Raw genomic sequence first — 24,348 nt, forward strand, 5'->3', positions numbered from 1 at the left:
AATAAACCTAAACCATTCTTTACCAAAATAGAAAGAGAGTGCAGAAGTTTCATATGGCAAGGCAGCAGACATAGATTTGCGCTGAGCACCCTACAAAGGCTCTACGAAAAGGGAGGGCTGACGATCCCGATTTTTGAATTATATTACCTAGCAAGCCAGATGCAGTACGTGGTTGACTGGCTAGCAGATGATCCCCCCTAATGGACGCGGCACTCCTACAACCAGCAATGCAGCACCTACACTTAAAAGAAGGATTATGGGTGACCCCAACATAACCACAAGAATACCCATACTTGGTAAAATTGGGCATACAGATATGGCGTGGAACCTCTAAAAAAAGAAAAAAATAAGATTAAAGACCTGCGATTGCCACTTATACCTCTGGCAGCAGTGATGACAGATGAAGGGGTACTAAGGGCCAATGTGCGACTTAACTGGGAGACCTGTGGGATCATAACAATAGATCTGTGGGGGGAAGGTTCCTTATTGAGTTTTAATGACTTGGAGGACATAACAGGAATACACAGAGGACAATACCCCCTACACCAGTCCATTGACAACACGATTAAGAAGAGATGGTGTCACAGTTCCCGGTCCTGGCTCTCATAGTCAATGTTTCCTGAAACGGAAAATACCCGCAAAACGGATTTGCCGCTCCTGTCGGTTGCCATGTCGCCTGCAGGATGTCGCGGCATCAAGTGGCCCAACATTCTCAAACCATCACGCTCCTTTTCAGTTGCCATGGCTGCACAATGCAGTCCAGCGTCGCGCACACCCCCACGTCATCTAAACGCACTCTCAGCCCGGAAGCATAAGTGCATGCATTTCACTTGGTAAGTGCTTCTGATTCAAGTTAGTTCCCTGCTTCCTTGTTGTTAATTTCTTGCTCTCGATTTACTGTTTCATGGTTACTGACCCCTGCTCTTCTACGACTTGCCTCTGATTCCGGATTACTTCCGTGTCTTGTTCGACCTTGGCTCTGGTAATACGACCCTGCTTTTGAATTACGCCTTGTACTTGTTTGCTGGCTGATTACCTGATTTTTTTATTTTTATTTATTTTTTATTTTAAACACACTTTATTGGCATTTAGCAGACAAAAACACAAATCTACTTATCTCAAAAACCGGTTACAGCCAAGTATGAGTTGATCAGCTTGCTGTCAAAATAACACTCCTGCGACTGTTCCTTCCCCCTTCCCGCACATTTGTTAGCCTCCTCCTCAAGGTTCCATAATGTATCTGTCTCTCATAGCTTGCAAGCTGTTGACTGCCACCAGGGTTCAGGCTTCCTGTCCTATCGTGAAGATCAATACTTTTCAGGCTCAGAGCCGCCCCTTCGACCCTGGGCCAAGAGTTGTATCTGTTGTCCTTAGATTGTTTCTTAAATCCAGAAGTCTCATCCAATTATTCCAAATCAGTCCCCTTTTCCCCTATGTTCCACCTCCATACCGTGCCAGTGGTCCATCTGAATGTCCACCATTATTCAGTTACTACCCTAGGGCTATGAGGGAAGTGAATCCTATTTGGGGGGCAGGGGGCAGAGGGGGAACAGTTCCTCTGCCAATGCATCCCAAGCATTCACATCTGCACTCCCTTCACTCGACCCACATTTTGCTGCCCTGCGTCAGGTAGCAGATTCGGCCAGAGCCCCTCTTCCTAAGTCTGCCTGCCATGCTTCAATTCTGGGTGCCTCAGGTATATCCAAGCCATGGCTATCCCTCGCTTACCTATTATGCAAATAAGATCCTTCATGCGGGTGATGTATCTCGCATGCCTTCCACTCCTAAGGTATAGATCCAACAAGCATCCTTCGACAGGCCAAGTCTGCATCATTATCCCTCCACTAGCAACATTGGTCACCACCCCCTGGTAAAACTTGCAGATGTTTGGACAGGGCCAAACATGTGGAAAAAATCTGCAATTTCATATTCACATCTGGGGCATTTTGAGACTTTCGCACCCTTACATTTAAAAATCCTGTGAGGGGTCAGGTAGGCTCTATGCAGCACATAAAACTGAATAAGCTTAAATCTGGAATTTCCTGACACCTGCTAAGTGTATACCAGCGCGCATAGCCATTCCACTTCTGTGAATGCTCGTTTAGCATCTGCCTCCTACCCCTCACGCACTTTAAGTTCTGATGCTCTGCATGTAGACAGCAGCAAGTCATATATTCTGGAGACTGTGTGTCCACCCTCAGCTACATTGTACAGTGAGTTCAGCACCCGATCTCCCTCTATGCCTCCCATGTAGTCTGCCCATCTTATTTGAATGTTTCTTTAAAATAAAATATCTTTTATTGTTACTTCAACAAAAATCATACAAATGTACATTCACCTCTCTTCAATGGTATGTCCTGACAGTCATCATCCATACATCATCTGTATAAGCAAGTTAGGTTAAGTCACATCATCTCTTACATATCTGTCTCATGACATCCCCACAGTCCTTTATTTAGCCAGCTCCCTCCTCCCATTTGCCGCAGATTTTTATAGCCTTTGCCATACAACCTTGTGCCGTAAATATTCTGTGTTCCACTGCTGCACACACAGCTACATCAGCGACCCATTCGGCCAGCAGTGGGCACTCGGGTGAGCCCCATCGTTTGGCTATGTTATGTTTTATCTGTCCAACTGCTGTGGACAAACAGTTTCCCCACCGGTTAGTAGTGTTTTCATTCTGGATGCCCAATAACAGCTTTTTAGGATCAAGTGGCACTGTTCTCCCCAGAGTATCAGTTAATTTACGGCAACACTGTCCCTGGAAGTTCCTGATCCGGGGGCATTCCCACAGGATGTGTATAAAAGTGCCCTCTCTCTCTCATGCCATCGTAGGCAATTTGGGTCTGAAGCCCGTTTCCACCGGTGTAGTGTGACCCTAGGGTAGTATACTCTGTGAAGAATTTTAAGTTGTACCAAGCGGAGCCTGGAGACAATTGCAATCTCTGGCGGCTACATGAAGATTACTATCCAATCTTCCGGATCAATAACACCTACATCGGTTTCCGAGCTCATCTTAAGATTGGCCAGTTCTGAGGTGGCAAAGGCTGTTATAGCGTTATATGGTGGAAGAGACTCTGGTGGGTACGCGTTCTATTAGGAAGTAACGCTCCAAGGGTGAGCATTCGGGTGCGTTAGTGGGTGCCCGTAGGTGTCCCCCTCAAGGCATGGGTGATTTGCATATAAAAGGTAAAGCTCAGTGTCCGTGAGCCCAAAGTTCTGTTGCAGTGTTTCGAACAGCACTATATTGTCCTCGGCCAGGATGTCCCCAACTTTGGTGATTCGGGCTTCGACCGATTTTGGCCAAGCTGTGAGTTTCACCAGTTCTGTGAGACTGTTCCAGAGGGGTTGCATCTGAGTCACCCTGCTTCCCCCACCCAATGTGTTTGTGTGCTTTCTTACGGAGTATGGCCGTGTGTGCTGCCATCGTCTGCGGGGGAGGTCTAGGTGAATTATAGCGAGTGGTTGTGTTCTGCCCTCCCAGCATCTCGGCCCTGATGTGCAGTATTTATTGGCTGCTGTGAAACAGATCATTAATCACTGCCATTTGGCTCACCCAGTAATGATTGGAGGTGTGGCCCCCTATACTCCCTTCCCAGAACGATCTTTGTAATGTGGTAAGAGCAATACAGGGTTGTCCGCCTCCCCATATAAGTTTTCTGAGGAGACTGTCTATTTGGTCAAATTCAGAGTCTGGAATCCAGAGCGGGGAATTCTGTAGCACTTGCAAGAAACGTGGTAATTCCATCATCTTGAAGAGCGCGGCTCTGCATAGCAGCGTCAGTTGGAGGAGCATCCAGTGTCGAATCATCATTCGAGAAGCGGTCAATAATTAGGTGTAGATTACGAGATGTGTAGTCCAAGAGGTCCCTAGAGATCTGGATCCCCCAGGTAGCGGAAGCCCTCGCGTTCCACCCAATATGGGCAGTTTGGAGGAATTGCATGCTCCCCACCTTTCGCCGGGAAGAAAACCAATTCCCCCCAGTTGACCCATAGTCCACTAAATTTACTGAAGCGTGCCAGCATCTGCTTGGCCACTGGGCAGGATCAGACTGGGTCACTCATATATCAGAAGATTGTTGGCGTAGAGGGATAGTCTGTCCTCCCCATCTCCCGGCCAACAGAATCCTTTCCATGTATTGATCTGGCGAAGCCACTGGGCCAGAGGTTCGATTGTCAATACGAAAAGTAGGGGGGACAGGGAGCATCTCTGCCGCATCCCCCTGCCCATTGGGAAGGATCTAGAGGGCCATCCGTTAACCCTGACCTCCGCGTGCTGGGCTTCATATAGCAGTTTTACCCAAACCAAGAAGGTCTCACCGAACCCCATTCGACGCATTGTTTCCCATGAGCTCTCCCATATCAGAGTCAAACGCATTTTCAAAATCAATGGCTAATGGGGCGAGTGGTGTGTCAAGGATGGGGGCCTGTTCCATGAGCAGGTGGAGACGATGTATGTTCATTTGTGTGGCATGAAACCACATTGGTCGGGGAAAATTAAAGGGGAGATGACTGCAGTCTGGTGGCAAGAAGTTGGGCAAGAATCTTGGTCTCCCCGTAAATCTACGATATTGGCTGGCGTATATGAACTGCATAGTTCCGGGGCGTTCTCCGGTTTGAGAATGCCCACAATTCTGGCCATGCGCAGGTCGGGGAAGGACGCCCTGTTCTTTTGCGTGAAGAGACATCTTGTGGAGAGTGGTTGCCATCCTTTCCCCACCCAGTTTCTTCCCGGTCTCCACCGGTGGACCATTAGGGCCTGGCATTTTCCTGGAGTGCAGCTGGGCAATAGCCTCAGCTATCTCCGTTTTGGTGAGGTCTCTATCCAGTTGTGCGCACTGCGGACAACTGAGGGAGCATAATATCTAGTATGGTGAGGTCCACCATGTACGTTGGGCCCCAATGACTGTAGCGCAGAAATTTGTAAATGCCTCTGCTATGTCGGGGTCCAGTTGAGCCCTTTCATTCTGTGCGTCTGACCTCTATGACATGCCTGTGTCCCTCCTCTCCAGCCAGGCCAGCATCTTGCCTGCTTTATCACCCTGTTCATAAATACGAGCCCTTGCTTCACGATGGGCATGTTTGGCATTGTCTAACGCAATGTTTCGGAGGCATTCTCTGGCTTTGAGAAGGGATCACTGCGTTTCTGGGGTGGCATTGAAGATAGATTTAGCCTCCCAGTCTTCTGACACTTTTTCGGCATCCATCACTTTCCATAAGATTTCTTTCTTTTTAGTGGCTATCCGGGAGATCATTTCTCTTCTAAGCACTGCCTTATAAGCCTCCCACAGTACTACAGGGCTATCGACCGTATGAGAATTTATTTCAAAGTACTCTGTAGTTTTCTCTGTGATGTGGTCGAATTCGGGGAAACCAAGATAGTAGGTATTCAGTCTCCACTTCTTGGGGGAGGAGAGTGTCTATCTGTGCGCATCTCCATCACCAGGTGCGAGTGGCATGTGTAACCTCAGTCCATTGGGTGAAGTTCTCTCCACACATCACAAAATCCGAGGGCTGACGCGAATGTTGCCAGTCTAGTGGGGACGTCAGGGTTTCAGCCACGGATATCTGTGTGGTTTAGTGTATTGTTCATCACGTCATTAAAATGACCCCCCTACAATCCACAAATCCGGTTGGTGCTTTGCAACTATGGTTATTTCGTCCATTCGGTCCTCCCCAAGTGCAGGCTGGATGCATACGGCCAAAATGGGCAAGGTTTCCCCCAGAGCGTGCCCTGTATCACCACAAACCTGCCTCTAGGGTCGTGTTCTGCCGAAATCAATGTAAGAGGGAGATGTTTATGTATTAGGATCAGGCCCCAAACCCAGACCCCATGGTGTATCCTGCGTGCACTGCAAGTGCGGTAGTTCATCCTGCGAAAAAGGGTGCAGGTCGTGCCAGTGAGATGTCTCAGTAAGGAGGGTAATGTCAGAGGCGTGTTTATTGAGGAATTGGGTGTGGAGATGCTGGTTGATTCTGGAACCCGTGCCGTTTGCATTCCAAGTGAGGCGTTTAAAGGATTTGCAACGGTTACTGGTCTTTAACGGGACTTGTGTGCATGCCATGAGTACTTATGGGCGTTCAGTGTTGTGTAGATTGTGTTAATTGCACGTGTGATCTGGATAAGGCAGGTGAATGTATTGGGTTCCAAACTCAAACAGTAAACAAAACTTAAGTCCTCTCCCCTCCCACCCCATACTCAGCCCCAACCTGAAGTATCTGTCACCTGAAAATTTGCTGGCAGTTAAAAAGCTACCCTGCCAGCACAAACCAAGAACATAGTTCGCCCAGAAAAATCAACCTAGCGGTTGTGGGCAGATAGTATCAGACGGAACTGATAGAGTTCAGCCGAAACAATCAAGTTTTAAGGACCAACTTGGAGGAAAGAAAGGGGGGGCGATAAAGGGTGGGGGGGTTGGGCCTGCTGGGGGTTTCAAGTACGAGCTGACACCATGGCAGTTCTGTGGCGCATTTAGTGCTGGGCTGAAGATGTCCCTTATCCGCCAGCCATGTATTTTCACAGTTCTCCTCTAGCTTTTCATACCATCTAAACCTTGAACATTAATTTCAGGGGTCAGCCGCTCGCTCAGGATCATTCTGTTCCCGTGACACTGGACATCTCTCCGGAGGTGCCCGATCGTGTCGAAGTCGGGGCCTCCCAATCAGCCATTTTAGCTCTGGTCCCCAGTTGCCCTCAAGGTGTCTCTCAGCCCAGTTCCAGGCCTCCTGCAGGTCAGTAAAGTGCACACTGGTGATAAATCTTCAATTGGGCCAGAAACAGTAGCCCATACTTCACATTATTGGCTTGTAGCCGTCTTTTCAGCTGTTCAAATGACTGTCTTGCGCGTTGTACCTCGCGGGTGTAGTCTGGAAAGGAGGATATCCGGGAACCAATGTATGTGATCGATCCCTTTGTGTGGGCCATCTGCTCCAATGTGTCCCTATCTCTATTGTTTAAAAGCCTGGCTATTACTGTTCTGGGAGGTGCGCTTGGGGTAGGTCTTCCCGCTGGCATACGGTGAGCTCTTTCCACTGAGAAGAATTTCTATAAAGATTTGCGGCAAAGAGATCAGCCAGCCATTGCTGTAGGAAAAGTTCCATGCTTGGTCCCTCTGTTTTCTCGGGGAGCCCCAGAATGCGCACATTGTTGCGACCTTCCTTCCCCTTCGTCGACTCAGGCCTCCATGGTTTTAAGGCAGGTCATTACCTGCGAGAGGTGCAGATTAACTTCCCTGAGTCCGTCCTCCGTTACGAAATGGGTTGATCAGCCTCGCCGGTGTGGGAGGCCAATTTCTGTAGGTCATGTCTGAGGAAGGGCACCTCCGCGGTAATGCTGTACATTTCTTTCTCCATTGAGGAGCAAGAGTTCGCTATGGCAGCCATCAAGTCCTTCAAGGAGAGAGTCTTCCATAGTCTGGCTTTCTGGCTGCGATGATTGGTCCATAGGTACAGTCGTGGTAGTGGTCCATCTTGCTTCGCGTAGATGTTTTTTTTTCGGCTTGTCCTTAACAATGTTGCGTGACGGGGCCAATTGAATATGTTTATGGCGGTGTAATGGTAAGGTCTGCTTGTTATCGGGCATTCTGAGTGTCTCGGGCACCTCCCCCCTCTAGAGCAGTCCTCTCTCGTGGAGGCGTCAAGCTATCAAACACAGGTTAGCAGGGGTTATATAACTTGCATCGTAGCGTACTGAACCACAGTAGAGTTTGATGCCAACCTACGCCTTGAAGGTCTTACAGGCCCTGCCGAGGTCTGTCACTCTGGTACCCGGTGCCCCGCCCGAGCTTGCTCTTCAGTTACTGATCAGCCTTCAGACTCCTTAGTACCTCCGGAGGAGGACGAGGAGGTGAGGGAGGCCTTCGTCGTACTGTTATGGTGTGAGCTCCAATTCAGCATTCCACCACAGTCCAGTTGCACCCGCCACCATCCTATGTAGTGCGGTTCCAGAGGAGGGTGTGTTTTCACCTCTATTTGGAGTCGTGTCTGCTCTGCCATGCACGATCAAGGGCAGCAGGCCCGAGAAGTTCAGCCACACTATTCCCACTCCTTGCTGAGTTGAAGTATAGACTGGGGTTGTCCCCTAAAGAGGGCAGTTCTAGCTATCTGGAGTTTACACTGTTAGTACTAATATCGGGCCAGAACGTTGTATCAGCACGGTGTTCAAGGGTCACTGCAGAGGCCTGTGGGCAAACCGGGCTCTCAGTATCCTGTCTCCACCGGGTTCACAATCACGCCTTATGGGGGCCTTCATTGGGGGTTTTCATCTGTCTTCAGAGTAGTTGTGGGGCAGCAGGGAACAGTAAGCTGTGACAGTCCTATATCCCAGGGCCCCTCACAGTATCCTTGGCCTCGGGTAGCAGGTTTGCCTGTGGTGCCAGGGTCTCTCCAGCTATATGATGCTAGGCGGCGCGTGTGCAGTGTCAGTACCCGTAGGTATTCACTATTGTAATCACAGTCCAGATGACAGCGTGGTACGATGCCCCTCTGCTCCAGTCCCCTTAGGGCAGGGACTCCTCCGGCAATCACAGTAAATGGTTCTGCCCTTCACTGGTGCATATCAGCCTGCTTCGGTAGCGCCATCAGGCCGCCGGCATACCAATGTCCAGTAATTGAGCAGAAACACTCTCAGTGCATGGGCTGTGTAGAAGCCGGGTCTGTAGGTTAAGCAGTGTCCTTTGTATTGCCCAGTCCGTTTAACCGGACCCTGTTTGGGTAGGATGGTAAGGGTTCCGGAAGGGAGAAGGAAGCAGTCTTGTTTATTTCAGAAGGGAGCCTCCGTTCGGCATATCATGCTGTCATTAAATGTAGCACTGTGTGCAAGTAGCCAGATCGCTGGTAGTTCGGGTGGCGCTTGTCCCTTGCCCCGATTTGGAAGGACAGTGTATGAGAGTCAGTTGTTCCATATCTGCAGTTCGCGTGGTGCCGCTCCGCTTCCCACCACTGCGTGGACCTGGGTGGTATCAATATCCAGATTGGTCCAGTCTTTCACAGCCCCACCCGCTTGCGGGACACCCAGGGAGCCTAGGGGCTGAAGCAGCTGGTACGGAGCCCCGGTCCCATTCACTGCGTTGACAGTGCGTTGTTCGGTGCAGCTGAAGATTGGCCCGCGCGCAGCGTTTCTCCTCAGAATGGGACAGTAAGTTGAGGTCACTGCAGGGTTCCGCGCTCCAGTCTATGTTGTCGGGAGATTCGCTGATGTATCTTGAGCCCGGTCTGCTCCGTTTCAGGTGGACTCCCCCAGCCGCTCACTTACACAGCTTGCTGCAACTTTCCGGGCCAGGACCTCCCGCTTGGTGCACGGTGTGCTTTTGCCATTCCTCACACACACACACACACCGCGTGCAGGATATTAATCGATCTTGGGGTGAACCTCTGGAGTGAGGGGTATTTTTAGGCCGTGATCTCGACCACTACCCAGCTATTAATTTGCACCATCGTTATTGGGCAGCAGCCATTTTGGAGAGCTTCCCTTTGAGCGGCCGAGGGGTTCTACTTCGATCTCAATTTCTCCTGTACGTGCTGGGTTCCAGCATCCACCTCTTGCCCATCGATTCAGTACTTATTCAGCCTTCTGCCAGTGTATTTTTGTTGTCGTCATCCACCACAGATGCAGGATAAAATACCAAGATTCTGTCCGTGTTCACGGGAGCTTGCATGGATGCACGTCCTCATTGCTTTGCAGCCAGCCATGCCCCCCCGGATTACCTGATTTTGACCCTTTTTTTTACTACGGAATCCCTACTGGACTTTTCCTGGATGGATTACTTACCGTTCAATTTACAGAGAGCTTTGACCTTTGGACGCCTTGCTGTTAATCACTGCTCCTCTGTCTCTCATTGGAGCGTCTTCGTTACGTTGGGGAAATTAGGTCCCTACTAACCAAATTAACTACCCCTTCCTTTTTACCCTACGTCCTAATGTCCATATTATTTTGCTACTATCCCATTCCAGGAGTCTCATCAAACATTATGAAAAGGTGTTTTTTCACCACCACCTTATCTTTCCATTTAAAGTTGATTCCCAGCATACTCTGGTTAGTTCCTTTTTGACTTACTTGATTTATTGTTTCACTATCCAGCTTCTGTATAAAAACTGTCCCTCATTTCTTTTCAGCATGGTGAATACATGGTGGTATTTTTGCTCTTCCAGGTGAACCTCTATCCCGGCCATAGTTCCTGTTAAATACTCAGAACTTGGAAGCTGAAGACAAGTCGACCATTGGGACCAAAACCGAAGAGGATGAAGGAAAAGCGGCTGAGATGATTTCCAGCGACCAGAGAGCCTGCTGTGTAACCTGAGCCTGCTGTAGCCCTTCCTTCCAATCGACCTGGGGACTCCGAAAACGACCCAGAGCCTGGTGAGACCCACTAAACTCAAGAAGACCTGCATTTTGAGCCATCCCATGCCGTGGTGCGACCTTGCAGGGCTTCAATAGGCTGGGACCTCGAGCCATTGTACGGTGCACTCTCTTCCAAATTCCAAATTTCGCTGAAACTTCGTGGGCATCCCGCCGGAAAGTCCCCTCACCAGAGTGCTGAACCTTTGGAACGATGAGAATCCGCCCAGCGATATTCTGTTGTCTTCTGTGCTCCTGTAAAAGGCGCCAAATCCACAGAGCCGCATCCAGCCGTGAGGAAAACCTTGCCTAGAGCCTTCCCATTTGATCCCTGCAAATCCCTTCCGAGGTCCTGATTTCAGTCACCACGACAAGGAAGCCACCGACCGAGTTTTTGGCTGCAAATCCTGAAGTAGTTCTGCGCAAAAGTTTCTATGCTGAGGTACTGTGTAGACTTGGGTATTTACTTACCTTAAGTCTCTTGTGATTCCTGAGTAGTTGTGGGGTGTTTTCTGTGATTGGGAGGCCTCTTGTCCATTTCACCCAGTCCCACTGCTGGAAACCTAGTGTCTTCTGTGAAACCCCTGTACCCTCAACTAACTCTAAAGTAAAATACTCGCCTGTTTGAACAGTCTTCCTCACTTTCTCAACTCGGCTGGCTTCCCTTCCCCTCCCAACTTAAATTTCAATTTTGAAGTTTGGTCTTCAAATCTCTACATGACCTTGCTCCCCCCTATCTCTCTTCTCTCCTCTCCTTTTACACTCCTTCTTTCTCTCTCCGCTGACCTCTTTCTGGCCCTCCTACATTGGAACTCCTTACCTCTCTATCCGCTCCACCCCCACATACACCTCCTTCCACACCTCCTTGAAAGCCCTTCTTCTCCACGCCCCCCCCCCTGGCCTACCTTCTCTCCTCCCTTCCCCCGCCCCCATACCTCACCTCCCCTTCCTCTCACAGCCACTCAACATTATATCACATCATTGAAATGTGTCCCCTTCCTTCTCACTTTTCCCTCATCTCTAATATCCAACGAAACTGTTCTACATATTGTTATGCTGGTTTGTCTCATGTTTATCTTGCTTCTCCATTATTGTATCTTGTTTTATTGTAAAGCGCTTTGGATTAAAGCGCTATATAAAATTAATCAACAAACTCTGAATCCCCCCCCCCGACTTGCTGTTAGCATGTCCAGAATAGGTCTGCATTGGGTTTTTTGTCTACCTAGAATAACTTTGTCATTCATAAAGTGTAACATTGGGTTTTGCTTTCCCTGGTCTAAAAGTCTTAGGTTTATACCTGCCCCAAGTTGCTGATAGCGCCTTGAAAAAATATATGGGGTTTACCTACCTTGGGTTAGCTGTGTGCCATCCTAAAATAAGCTCCAAGAGTTTCAGGTTTCCTTTGCTGAATGGAATACCTAACAATTTCAGTCCGGGAAACACACTACTCCCAAACAACCATATCAAGCCAATTATCAGCAATTAAAAGCCAATAGCTGTAAGTAACTTGATAAATATTTTATACATGTGTTTTACAACAATATATATGCATAGAATCCTATCATGTATAACCCCATCATATTTCTCTACAGCTAGCTTTACTTGATCATGACTAAATCCTTGTTAAGAACCGTTGTGAAAAACAACGGGAAAACACGTGCCGAGGTGAGAATCAAACCGAGGAAAGGACCAAACCTTTAGGATAATAATCCCAATTGAGGACTTGCATTTCAAGGACCTAAAACCTTAATAGTAAGCATCATCCAGTACAAGCACATGTGGATATTAACGTGTAATAACAGGCATTTCACTCTATGAAATAACCGAGTGAGAGGAGAGGCTCAAACTGAGGAAATTACTAAACCATTAGTATAACAATCCCACCTGAAGCCTTACATTTCAAGGACTTAAACCTTTAAAAAGTAAGCATCATCCATTACAAATATACGTGGATATCGACGCACCAACAATGAACATTGTACCTCTATGAAGTAAAAGAGTGAACAACTCAATGCATTAATATCACAAGTAAAATTAGCATTATTAGACTCTAAGAAAAGGACCAAGCCAAAAGGATTTAAATTAACTCCTGTGACTTCCAAAGAAACTAACTCAACTCTAATACCACAATAGAGACACTGCAGTGCAGTAACTTACTAATAATCATTAATAAAAAAGGATTGGCGCAACAACTTGATCTCTCACTTCCTTTATTTTTCTTTGCAATCATTATTACAAGTCAGCCAAAGTAATAAGGGAGATCGTAATGCAGCCTTTCTCGAACCTACAATTTACCGCCTATTCTACTTATCTAAATATTACAAGGAATCGCTCTAAGCTGCCTTTTTGGCCGATAACTTAATATTATAAGTTACGAGAGTTACTGCTTATCTCATGTGTTTCACTGATCTCAAAAGCACTTGTAATTGAATATTACATCCATAGGGTTTACTCGCTTAGTAGAACTGTGTTATCACAAAAGTAGTTAAAGGTTTTTACTGTATCTAGAGTAAGTGGTCCACTATTCACAAAACGTATACTGTTCAGTTGACTGATTATGTGATTTGTTGAGCAACGTCACGGTCCAACTTGTAGGGTCTACTACCGTTGAATTACTGAGTGTAATCTGAAAGTAACCATTAGATTTTACTCCTCAAGAATAGGTGTGACCTATTCTGAATGTGTGTGAAAAGGAGTGACTTCTCTAGAACTGTGTTCCAAATTAGGTTATGTGCTTTGGTCTGTGTACCTTCAAGCGTAGTGTTGTGTTTTTATAATTGTGGTTATATATAATGTGGTAACACTTATTTCCCCCCACGATTTATCTGGGCCTTCTTGTATTGAGTAAACCATTTATTTTTACAATACATAGTGTTTCAGTGTTTCTTTGGACCATTTGTGTTACAATTTCATTTGTACTGATTCTACAGCCGTCTCTCCCTCCTACGATAAGCCTGGCTGCTCTGTCTACACTACCAACAAACTCAGGTGGTACAGCCTTATACTAAGAGTGGAGTCTTGTACTGTCTCAATTGTATGGTTTTGATGAAGTTGGGTGGAACTTCAGAAAAACTGTCCTGACACTGGACATCAGTTAACGTTTCTATAGATAGTAAAAAGAATTTGGTATTCAACCCATTTAACATTTATTTGTATTTATTCGACATTTGTATGGCACCTATACACAAGTCTTTCCAGGCGCCACAAGACACATTGGTGGGGGGTGGGGGCATAGGAAAAGAAAACTACAACAATAACTTATATTGGCCGTGGTGAGTGCATGGGCGGGGGGGGGGGGGGAGAAGTGCAGGATGGGGTGCCCAAAAAAATGGGGGGTTGAGCAAGTGCTGGGCGGTGGGCAAGACGGCAAGTGCCAGGGGAAAGGCGTGGGGGAGGGGAGGATAAGTGCAATGGGCAGGGTGGGCCAGGTTGGACTAGTCCAGGGAAGGGTGCCCAAAAGGCAAATTCTGGCAAAGGATGCTGGGAGGACTGGTAAGGGGGGGCGTGCGGCACCTGTATGACTCAGAAGGAACCCGGCCCCAGTCGCAGCAGCAGAGGAACGTTGGGACAGGAGGGGGCGAGGGAAGGAAGAGGAGAAAGGGAAGGTCTTGAGTGGGAGGAACCTGCTGAGGAAAGATATCTACCTCCCACTCTTTGCTTGGAAAAACTTTTGACCGGCAGTGTTTGAGTCAGGGGACTGAAGAACTCTAGCAGGGAGGTATTTAGAGAGGGAAAGCTGGATGTAGAATATGCATAATGTATGTGGATTCATAATTTCACACCACCAAAATAATAAAACCAAAGATCACCAAATCAAGTTAACAATTCAGAAAAGCAAACCTATTTAAGGTCACAAATCCATACAATATTCACTATCCATCGAAAATACCCATTTCATTATGATGTACATAATTTGGGTAGTTATCCCATTCAACAAAAGTGCATTCATAGTTTTACACAACCACAATAAAAAATCAGGACGTAACCAAATTAACACACACATCCAAAAGCCAACATATTTTAGGATCTCAAATCCATGCAATATCCATCATCCACTTCAAGTGTACCAGATTCGTTAGTTAATAGCATGATTAGTAAAAAAAAAGAAAACACCCTGATAAGTTCCCACAAATTAATGAAAAATGTCATTTTAACCATTTAAATAAGGTAACAATCATTCATACGCACGAACAAAACAAAGAATCAAATAAGAGAAGGGAAGGAAAAAGTGGGTTGGGGAGTGCATTAGGACAATTAGCTTAGTTGGTTCCAGGTTACATTGATCACATGTAAAATGTTATACTCCTAAGTATGATGGTGCCATTCATGTTCACTAATGTCCAACACAACTAGTGGAGACACCTAGTGTGACAATAGCCCCTACCTGCTAATATTATAAACTCTAATATTCATTTAACACAATCTTAATTATGTCCACTTTAATTCCCTCTGTCTCCTCAAATACCCAATTGGGTTTTCCCTTCACCCAAGCAAGTCAATAAATATAGTTTTAAAAAAATGAAGTGGTACACTGTTCCTTCACCAGTCATCCCTATTGGGTATAGCCCTAGTCACCACACCACCTTCACTACTGTGCATCACCAGAATATCACCCGTTCGTCCAAGACATACACTGCTTAGGTACATCAGTCTTCTAGAAAACCCTTCACTGTACCCGGCTAACAAATTGAAATGCCTTTAATGCACATCTGTGGCTCCAAAAGTAAGTCTACTTTTCCTCACATTATATTCCCCTTGCACATCATACATCATTCACAGTGGTTAGTTGGCCGATCAATAGGCTGTGTCCTTAAACTTGTTTTTCACAGACACATACATTCATTACAATATTAATTTTTTTGTCCTTGTAAACACTCACAATTGTATTTGGTTTCCTTCATATTGCCCTAATGGGCAAACCAGCATTCCGCGTGGCGTTCTAGCAATGCCTGCCATTTTGGAAAGCTCTTAAATAAGAGGCTGAGGTGAATTTCTGCCTGAGCAGAGAGTTAATCACTGGAATAAGGTACTCCTGCATGAGTGCCCTATTCTCTAATGAAAACCTGCCGTGTCAGAGCGAGGAGGTAATCGGATCAATGCATCAGCACCCTATTAGATGCACAGTTTACTACTTCAGTTCTATTAGTCCGTCTTTAAACAGTGGAATTTTGTACTATGATTCAAGCTCTAGAAATGTCTTGGGTGGATTGAGTGATATGTCTTCAAGACTGGTGCTAGTACCATTAGACCATGTGACTCCTTTCTTAATTGGCTTTCACCTCCTTCATTCCATGCATTGCTTCACTTATAAGACAGCGCTGCAGGGTCAGCCAGCTTAACTTGCTGAGAAACGTAGGACTTCTGGGAACTTCACAGCTGTGGTGTGTGCTATAATTGGATGAGCCCATGTTTTGAAAATACCAAACCGAAACCAAGATGTTTCCTTCGGCTCTGCAAAATTGTGAAAGAATCTAGCTCTTGCTCTGAGAAAAAACGCTCCAGGCTTTGTTGATGCGGTTGGTTTTGGTCTGACTTAACCAGCGTAAGGATTGAAATGGACTAGTTAGTTGAACTATTCTTCATTTTAATGTATTAAACTTTTAGCTTTACTGTTGGCTGCTGGACCAGCAGTATCTCTAGGATTGCCAGTTAAAGCTAATGGGTCTATCATGCATATCCTGGGAACCTTTCCATACCACCAAACCTAAGGTCTGGTGGAAACTCCATTGCTTATACACTTGCATCTGCTCCCAATAGAAAGTAATATTTTCTAGAACTACCAACAAGAGTAATTCACCCTCTAATGCCCCAGACCAACTCCTTGCAGAATTCCCCTACAGGTATGTATTGACATTATTCCTTTTTTAAATTCAGTGACTCGCAAGTGCTCACTTTCTGTCCCTTTATTGTGACTAAATGACATCTATGTTGGAACATAAGTCACTAACCTTTACTATTTGTAGAATTTGGCATCAGTATGTAGAACTCTTAATTTGTCCTTTTTTCACCAACAGCTCTCCCTCTACATGGACAAGTTTGAAGAATTCCAAACTACAATGGCAAAGAGCAATGAGCTGTTTACTACATTCAGACAAGAAATGGAAAAGGTATTTGTAGAAAACCTTTTAGTTGAGTAAAAGATTGATTCTGTTTTGTAACGGAAATACATGTTTATGTGGTATGAAATGTATGCTCCCATTTCTAAGATAATTGTTAATCACGGAAAGAAATCCAGAGGATACAATTTAAAAGTTTGGTACAAGGATTTTTATTAGACCTGATAGTTTAAATATGAGTCAAATCATGATTTAATCTGCACTTACTCTTGAGTGAAACTTGTGATGAGGTCATGGTCGGAGACTTCTGGGACCCATCTCAACTTTTTTGGCCACCTGCATCATCTACTGTGGCCAAACATATTGATTTTACATTCCTTCTATAAATAATCCATTTGATGAATTATATGTCATGATTTTTTATAGATTTTTTATATCTTACACCCATTGGTGCTTGGTATGAGTGGATTGATGTCTGACGGATGTATGTGGATGAATGCTTGAACGATTGAATAGTATGAATTTTATTAAATGTGTTAAGTTTTTTTTCCTGCTTTGTAAATTGTTGCCGTAAGTGCAGATTAAATCATGATTTGACTCATATTTAAACTGTATCAGGTCTAATAAAAATCCTTGATACCAAACCTTTAACTTGTATCCTCTGGATGTCTTTCCGTGATTGTTATATTAATACCCTTACCCAGAGTGCGGGGTCTCCTGTGTCTTTCAGAAAATATACCCATTTCTAAGATGGACAGATTTTTTAACTTTTCAAGTAGTAAAATTCAAAAACATGTCATCTGGTTACTGTTTAAGGAGTTAAACGTGTTATTCCCAGCTTCGATTTCTCTCATGCTGGGATGGATGAGCAAAGAACGTGGTGCTGCTTTTACCTGCAAGCAGCTAATTGTCTGCATCAAGGCTCTGGGTATTTTTCCTCATTATCTCTGAGGGCGTAGCAAGCAATTAAAATTGTCTTATAGGGATTCATTTTTTGATGAAGGGCACACCAGATGACCGATATATAGGGGATATGGGTACTAAATCCCAAATGTAAATATGTATAGTAAACCAGCACAGCATGTCAGTTCTGAGTTTTACGGTCGCTCCCAGGTGTTTTGATTCACTTATTAACCTTGTATGGTATCTGTTAAGTGGTGTGGCTTGTACTTTATACTTTTGTGTTCAACTTCGGTCTTGGAAAACATTTTGTTCAGATTTAATTACTTAATGGGGGTAACATTTTGGTTTGTTTTCTGACTGTTAGGAAAAATGTCTCCTTTAGCAACTTTCGCTCCATATTATATGGACCCCCAAACTCTTTGGAGGGAAGGGTGATCTATGCTGGTGGGGTCAGTGTGATGCCCTGTAGAACTAAGAGGGAACCAGGCAGCCAGTTACTGCAGCAGACGGGGTGATTAGCAGGGGCGGGCCGAGTGAAGGAACAAGAGAAAAGGGGGTCTTGAGGAGCGTTCCAGAGGCGATCCGGCTCAAGTCTGACGGACAGGGTGACCATTCCAGAGGAAGGATCCAGGAGAGAAGAGAGATCTACCCCCACTCTATGCTTGGAGAAGTGTACTGATCTGCAGAGAGTTGGAGCTAGAAGATTGACAGGCTCTAGCAGGGGGGTATTTATGGAGGGTAGAGTTGGATGTAGCAGCGTCCCAGAGGTTCTTGAACTTGGTCCTAGCAGCAACCAGGAGCAGTGGAGAGATTTTAGGGCTGGAGAGATGCCGTCCCTGGGCTTAAAGCCAAGGATACGTCTCGCTGTCCTATTCTGGATTAGCTGAAGGGTTGAAGGGTCGGGTGGGATAAATGAAGATTGAGGAAGAGGGTGTTGCAATAGTCCAGCCTAGAGAACCAGAGCTTTGGAGACATGAGTTTCAGGGAGAAGGTGAGGAAAAGGAGAATGCCTCTGAGGAGGTTAGTTAAAAGGAAGATCAGTCAATATTAGGTAAAAACGTGACGAGTCTATTATATTCATTAGTTGTAGTCATCAGCATGGAGAAACCGAAGTTATCCAATAAAGAAGAGATCTGCTTGTCCCGCACATGGTACAGCCGAGGGACAAGCAGATCTTCTCTTCTTTATTGGATAACTTAGGTTTTCCACAAATTCCTGCCTAAACATTGGAGCACTTAAGCAAACCACTACACTGCTAAAAAGAGTTATACACCAGGATTCTCTCCTGATGAACCACTATAGATTAGTGGGGAAACGCAAGTAGAGGAATATATGCTTTACAAAAAAATGAGAAAAAAAGTAACAACCATTAATAAAGGAAATATGTAAACAGAAAACAGCACTTTCAAAATAAAGGATTTCCAAAAGAAGTAACCTTGTAGAATTGTGCTAATTGTTCAATTAATAGAGAAAAACTAAAGTTAAGAAATTAAAGTACTTTGATCACTCTCTGATACAAACAATAGTGGAAAAACCTGGCACACTGAGATACCAGAGCTTAACTTTTGCCTCTGAGGAGGTGCAGCCGATAGTGGGCCATCTTGGCAAGTTCTGTGATGTGAGGAAAGAGAGGAGTCTAAGATGACACCAAGGTTAAGAGGGGAAGGGGAGGGGAACCATAGAGGGCTGCCAGAGGGAAGGAGGGAGCTGGGGTCCCAATGAGAAGGATCTGTGTCTTACTGGCATTAAGGCAGAGATCATTGACTGCACACCATGCCTGAATAGCAGTCAGGCATAAAAGAACAGGCACATGAGGGAAGCTTGCAGGAGAGCTGCATGTCGTCTGAATAACAGTGTGGAGAGAAGGAGGCGATCAGGCAGGCCAGAGGGACAAGGTAGATGTCGAGCCACGGCGAGGGGATAGAGCCTTGAGGGACGCCACAGGTGGAGAGTGTGGTATGAGAGAGAAAAGGGCCCAGTTGAACCTGGGAGGGTCGGTCAGAGAGGAATGAGGTCAATGTTGGGTAAGATTTTCATATTTATGATAAATCTTTCTGGCGTGTATCAACCCCAGAACCTTTTGCTTGGACTTGGTATTTATTTTACCTTGTCCCTAGGTGACGAGGAATGTTCCCCCCCCCTCTCACATAGTATTTTACTCTTTTTATGTCCCTCCATAGTGTATGGTTGAAGTTAGTTTCCGAAAACTTTTAGGTTTAGGCTGGGTTGCCACTTTCGGCTCCCCTGATAATTTGCCTTTCATGTATTTGCGTGAAATACTGTTCCCAAGTAATAGAGGGATTCTCATCCCCTTTACGTTTCATTTAAGTGAGCCAGCACACCCCACCTTATGTGGAGTGCGGGAGATGCAATGGATCCCTTGTCTTACTTACCTTGTAACATTGTGTTACAATCTCAAGTTTCCTTGAATGGCTGGTGGCAGTGTAACTACTTTTATGACTTTTTAGTCTTCATTACTCACAGGCTGTTAATTCAGCCTTGGTAATGCACACCATTTTGCTAAAATGGCGGCTCCTTTTTTCGCCATTTTCTTGTGTGCTTGCTGTTTCTGAGGTCTTCCTTTGACATTCTAGGTGGGAATTACCTCAATGGAAGTTTTTTCTTCGCCTAGGCTCCAGAGTGTCTGAGAAGGCAGGAAGCGAGTGAGGAGGCCAAAACTCTGCAGGATCTGTTTGAAGTCCAAAGCCAAGTGCAATTCTTGGTTTGACTCTGACCTAGCTACACTTAAACGTAAGTGTGGGGCGGCTGAGAGGAAATGGAGGTCTTCTTGCGGATCCTCTGACAAACTGGCCTGCGGCCTGCTCCAAAGACAATACAGACTTGCTGTCCGCACCAAGAAGAGAGTCTACATTCAAGCCCACATCTCTGCGGCATCTAACAACTTGGCCAAACTCTTTAAAATCTGCAAGGAGCTGGCCAACCCTACTGCAGTCTCCATTCCTCCTCTCGCCTCCCAGGCTCTTTGCAATGCCCTTGCCTCTCACTTTATTTCTAAAACCCAGGACATCTTGTCCTCCCTCTGCTTCTTGGCTTGCTGACCTTTCCTCAGCCACCCCCTCCCTCTTTCTCCTCCTTTCCTCTTTTCTCCCCTGATGTCGCTCGACAAGTCCGATCTATGAAAGCTTCATTAAAACCGGTCCTGCCCTGTTCCTCTAAAACAATTAAGGACCACATTGATACCCTTGCTCTGGCCCTTGCCGATTTCTGCAACCTCTCCTTTGCCTCTGGATCTTTGTCCTCCCCTCTGAAGTACTCCCTTGTGCAATCCACTCCTCGAGAAACCCTCAGCTGTTCCCTCTTGTCCAGCTAACTATCGCCAAATTTCCATTACCCCCTTTCTGGTTAAGCTCATGGAAAAGCTGGCCATCTCTCAGCTGAACCTTCATTCCGACTCTGTTGGCTCTCTCCATGACCACCAATCTGGATTTAGAGCTGCCAGAAGCACACAACTTTTCTCCTGAACGTCCATGAAGACCTGCTCTCCAACCTTGACGCTAACATTCCTTCTGTCCTCATCCTACTTCATCTCGCCTTTGCTTTCTACACAGTCAACCATACCACCCTGCTCAATCGTCTATGCGACAACCTGGGTATCACTGATCAGGCTCTGGCCTAGCTGGCCTTTTTCCTCTCTGAACGACCCTCCCAGGTACAACTGGGGTCCTTCCTATCTTCTATATCCCTCTCTAACTGTCGTGTTCCCCAGTGGTCTAACCTCTCACCCTGGCTTATTAACCAATACCTGACCTTGCAACTCTAGCCTACTGCATTTCCATTTTCTGCTCAAGCTTCACACCCAACTCGTTTTCAGGCTTCCTTCAGCCACCTCCTCTCCTTCCCTTATCTCGGATTGCCTAATCGGCATTCAAAATTGGTGTGCTGCCAACGATCTTTGTCTAAATGCCAACACGACGGAGATCCTCCTCATTGGTACACCTTCACCATCCTATCCCCTCACTCTCTGGCTGACCTGCCTTGGCCCTCCTCCTACCCCTTCCTGCGAGGCTAAGAACCTCTGGGTCATCTTTGACTCTGCACTTTCCTTCTCCACTCACATCTGACGTCTCCAGTAAGTCAAACTATTTACTGCACCTCCTTAGAGGTACTCTTCCTTTCCTCTCCTTCCCCCAGAAGCTCACGGTCTCCCAAGCTCTGGTTCTCTCTAGGTTGGACTACTGTAACAGCCTCTTTCTAAATCTACCTGCCTCCACTATGCGCCCTTTACAACTAATCCAGAACAGGACTGCGAAACTGGTCTTTGGCCTCAAGCCCTGGGATCGTATCTCTCCAGCTCAGAAATCCCTTCATTGGCTCCCAGTGGATGCAAGGATTTCATTTAAAACCTTGTGCATTAAACCCAAGGCTTTCTGGGGCCTGGGTCCAAAATACCTCCAACTATCCCTCTGTAAATACCTCCTCTATTGAGCCCTTCGCTCCTCTACTTCTAACTCCCTTAGGGTCAGTTTTTTTTCAAAGAAACGAGCTGGGGGGGAAGAGCTCTGTCCTCAGCTGGGGCCTCCCTTTGGAACAACCTCCCGACCACCCTGAAACTTGAGAACCAGCTCCGGTTCCAGAGACATCTCAAGACCTTTCTCTTCGCTTCTGCCTTTACCCCACCTCTCCCCTGCTGATCTTTTTCTCTCTCGGCACCGTGCACCTGGCCACCCTCTGTTAATTCAGGCCCAGGTACATGCTAACCCTGCCACCGTCCTGCCCACCCTTTGCACTGGGGTCTGTATATGTACCCATACAGTCCCCCTCCCACTTTCTTTTGCACTTATCAGTTATAGCCTATCTGACAAACCTAGCACTTGCCACTTGCTGGCTGCACTGCCACTGTCCATTGCCTGTATTTGACTTATTTATTCTTTTATATCCTCTGTTCCGCACTTTTCACTTTATCCCCCCCTTCCATGCACTTTCCCCTTTTCGCCCCTTCCATGCACTTTCCCCTTTTCGCCCCTTCCATGCACTTTCCCCTTTTCGCCCCTTCCATGCACTTTCCCCTTTTCGCCCCTTCCATGCACTTTCCCCTTTTCGCCCCTTCCATGCACTTTCCCCTTTTTCCCTCTTCCATGCACTTGTGCATTCTTAAATGTCACTGGGCCTAGTAAGATTGTTGTTTTTGTTCTCCCTTGTTCCCCACCCTTTGCCTGGTCGCGCTCTGAAACGCTTGTGTACGAGCGCGATATAAATAAAATATATCATATCATAGCCCTTTGCCTTTCACCTTGCCTGAAAGGAACCAACTCCCAGTGGGGGGCTGGCTCTCCTGATTGGACAGCCAGACCGCCCCTTGCAGTAAAATGCAGGAAGAGAATGCAGAAGTTGTGCTGTAGTTCCTGTTAAGTACTCCGAACCTGTAAGCTGCTGAGAAGTCGACCACTGGAGCTGAAACCAAAGAGGAAGAGAAGACGGCTGTATCGATTTCCAGCAACTATAGAGCCTGCTTTGTAACCGGATGCTGCTGTGACCCTTCCTTCTAATCGACCTGGGGATCCCAGAAACTACTCCAACCTAGAGCCTGGTGAGATCACCTAGACTCAAGAAGACCTTCATTTTGAGCCATCCCACGTTGTGCTTAGACCTTACGGGTCTGCAATACTCCCAATACCCTGGGACCTCGAGCCATTGTGCTGTGCACGGTCTTCCGAAGTCCACATCCGTCCAAAGCTTTGGTGGCCTCCTCCTGGCTCTCCAGAGACACGATTTGAGTCCTTGGAAGTCACCTCACCAGATTACCGATGAGAATCCAATGAGCGATCAGCCTTCTACTGGCTCCTGAAAAGGGAGCCAAAACCAGACTCTTCTAGCCATGAAGAAATTCTTGCCTGGAGTCTTCCCCGTTGATCACTGCTGCAAGTTCCCTTACAGTGTCATGCCTTCACAACAAGGAATCCATTAACCAGATTTTTGGCTGCAGGTCCTGAAGACGTCGTACTGCAAACTTCTTCTCTGCTGAAGTACTGTGTTGGCTGGGGTGTTACCTACCTTAAGCCTTGTGTGATTCCTGTGCAGCTTTTGGGGGTGATTCATGTGATTCCAGTTCACCCAAGCCCACTGCTAGACTCCCTCTTTGGTGCCTTATTGGAAGTCCCTGGACCCTAACTCTAAAGTGAACTACTTTCTTGTTTTGAAGAGACTTCCTCAGGAACTCTGACTTTTCCTTCCACTGAACCCAATCTCACCCTGCCTGCAGCTGGCCCCTAGACCACCAGATTCCCTCTTCTGCCTCCGAGAGAACTCCTGCAATAGACTCTGGAAGGACTGGATAAGAGAAGGATTCTGCCTTAAAGTATAACAAGTGCTTAAAAGTTACTTACATGTAAAAGTGGTGGTTGGTAACTGTCCCTCTGAAATAGGAGCAGTTACAATAGTTCTTATATTCCTTTTAATGTGTGTTGCCATTCTTCAAAGTATATAGGGTTATTTAACTTGTCTGTGAATTGGTTGCTGCTCTTCCCCAAATGTAATGCTGTTGGCTTCACTTTACTATTACTGTTAGGAAATTATTGTTTAAGTTCCCCAACTGTGTCGTGCGTCCCCTAACATGCTGTATAAGCCTGTTTAGAATGGGTCTTCCTTGGGTCTTACCTTGAATAGCAGTGTGCAGTTCTTAATGATTGTAGTGTGTTTTCCTAACCTTGGTCTGCCTGGTGCTATCCTAAAATAAGTTGTTGCTTGTTCCACTGATCTAAAAAGCAACTGTAATTGTTTATTACAGCGTTAAGTCTTTCTAACTTAGTATAACTGAAGGTGATCCTTAATGATGTTGTAGGTTCAGACTGTTCCATGAATTTGTGTTCCACTAGTCAGAAATATATACTTGTAACACTGGGTTTTGCTTCCTCTGAATCTGCTTGAAGCATTTCTAAATAGTACCCGGGTCCATTAAGTACCCTGAAATACTGTTGTCTTAAGTGTAATAGGGTTGTACTGTCCCTGATTTGCTTAGTGCATTTTAAAATAGGTGGTGTGTGTTAATACTGGTCACGGAGTAGTTTAAGGCTCCTCTAGAAAGTATAGGAGTTG

The 24,348-nt window shown here is 46.1% G+C and overlaps 1 protein-coding gene across 2 annotated transcripts in view; it reads left to right on the forward strand.

Moving 5' to 3' along the window:
• Positions 1 to 24,348, forward strand: part of TXLNG (taxilin gamma) — a 567,462-nt gene that overhangs the window by 376,648 nt on the left and 166,466 nt on the right. For both annotated transcript variants that reach the window (XM_069636805.1, XM_069636806.1), the window contains exon 8: positions 16,351 to 16,443. In XM_069636805.1, coding sequence (XP_069492906.1) covers positions 16,351 to 16,443 — 93 coding nt within the window. The remainder of the gene's footprint in view (positions 1 to 16,350; positions 16,444 to 24,348) is intronic.

This window comes from Ambystoma mexicanum, chromosome 7p (assembly GCF_040938575.1).
Source record: "Ambystoma mexicanum isolate Mex_15411 chromosome 7p, UKY_AmexF1_1, whole genome shotgun sequence".
Taxonomy (NCBI): Eukaryota; Metazoa; Chordata; class Amphibia; order Caudata; family Ambystomatidae; genus Ambystoma; species Ambystoma mexicanum.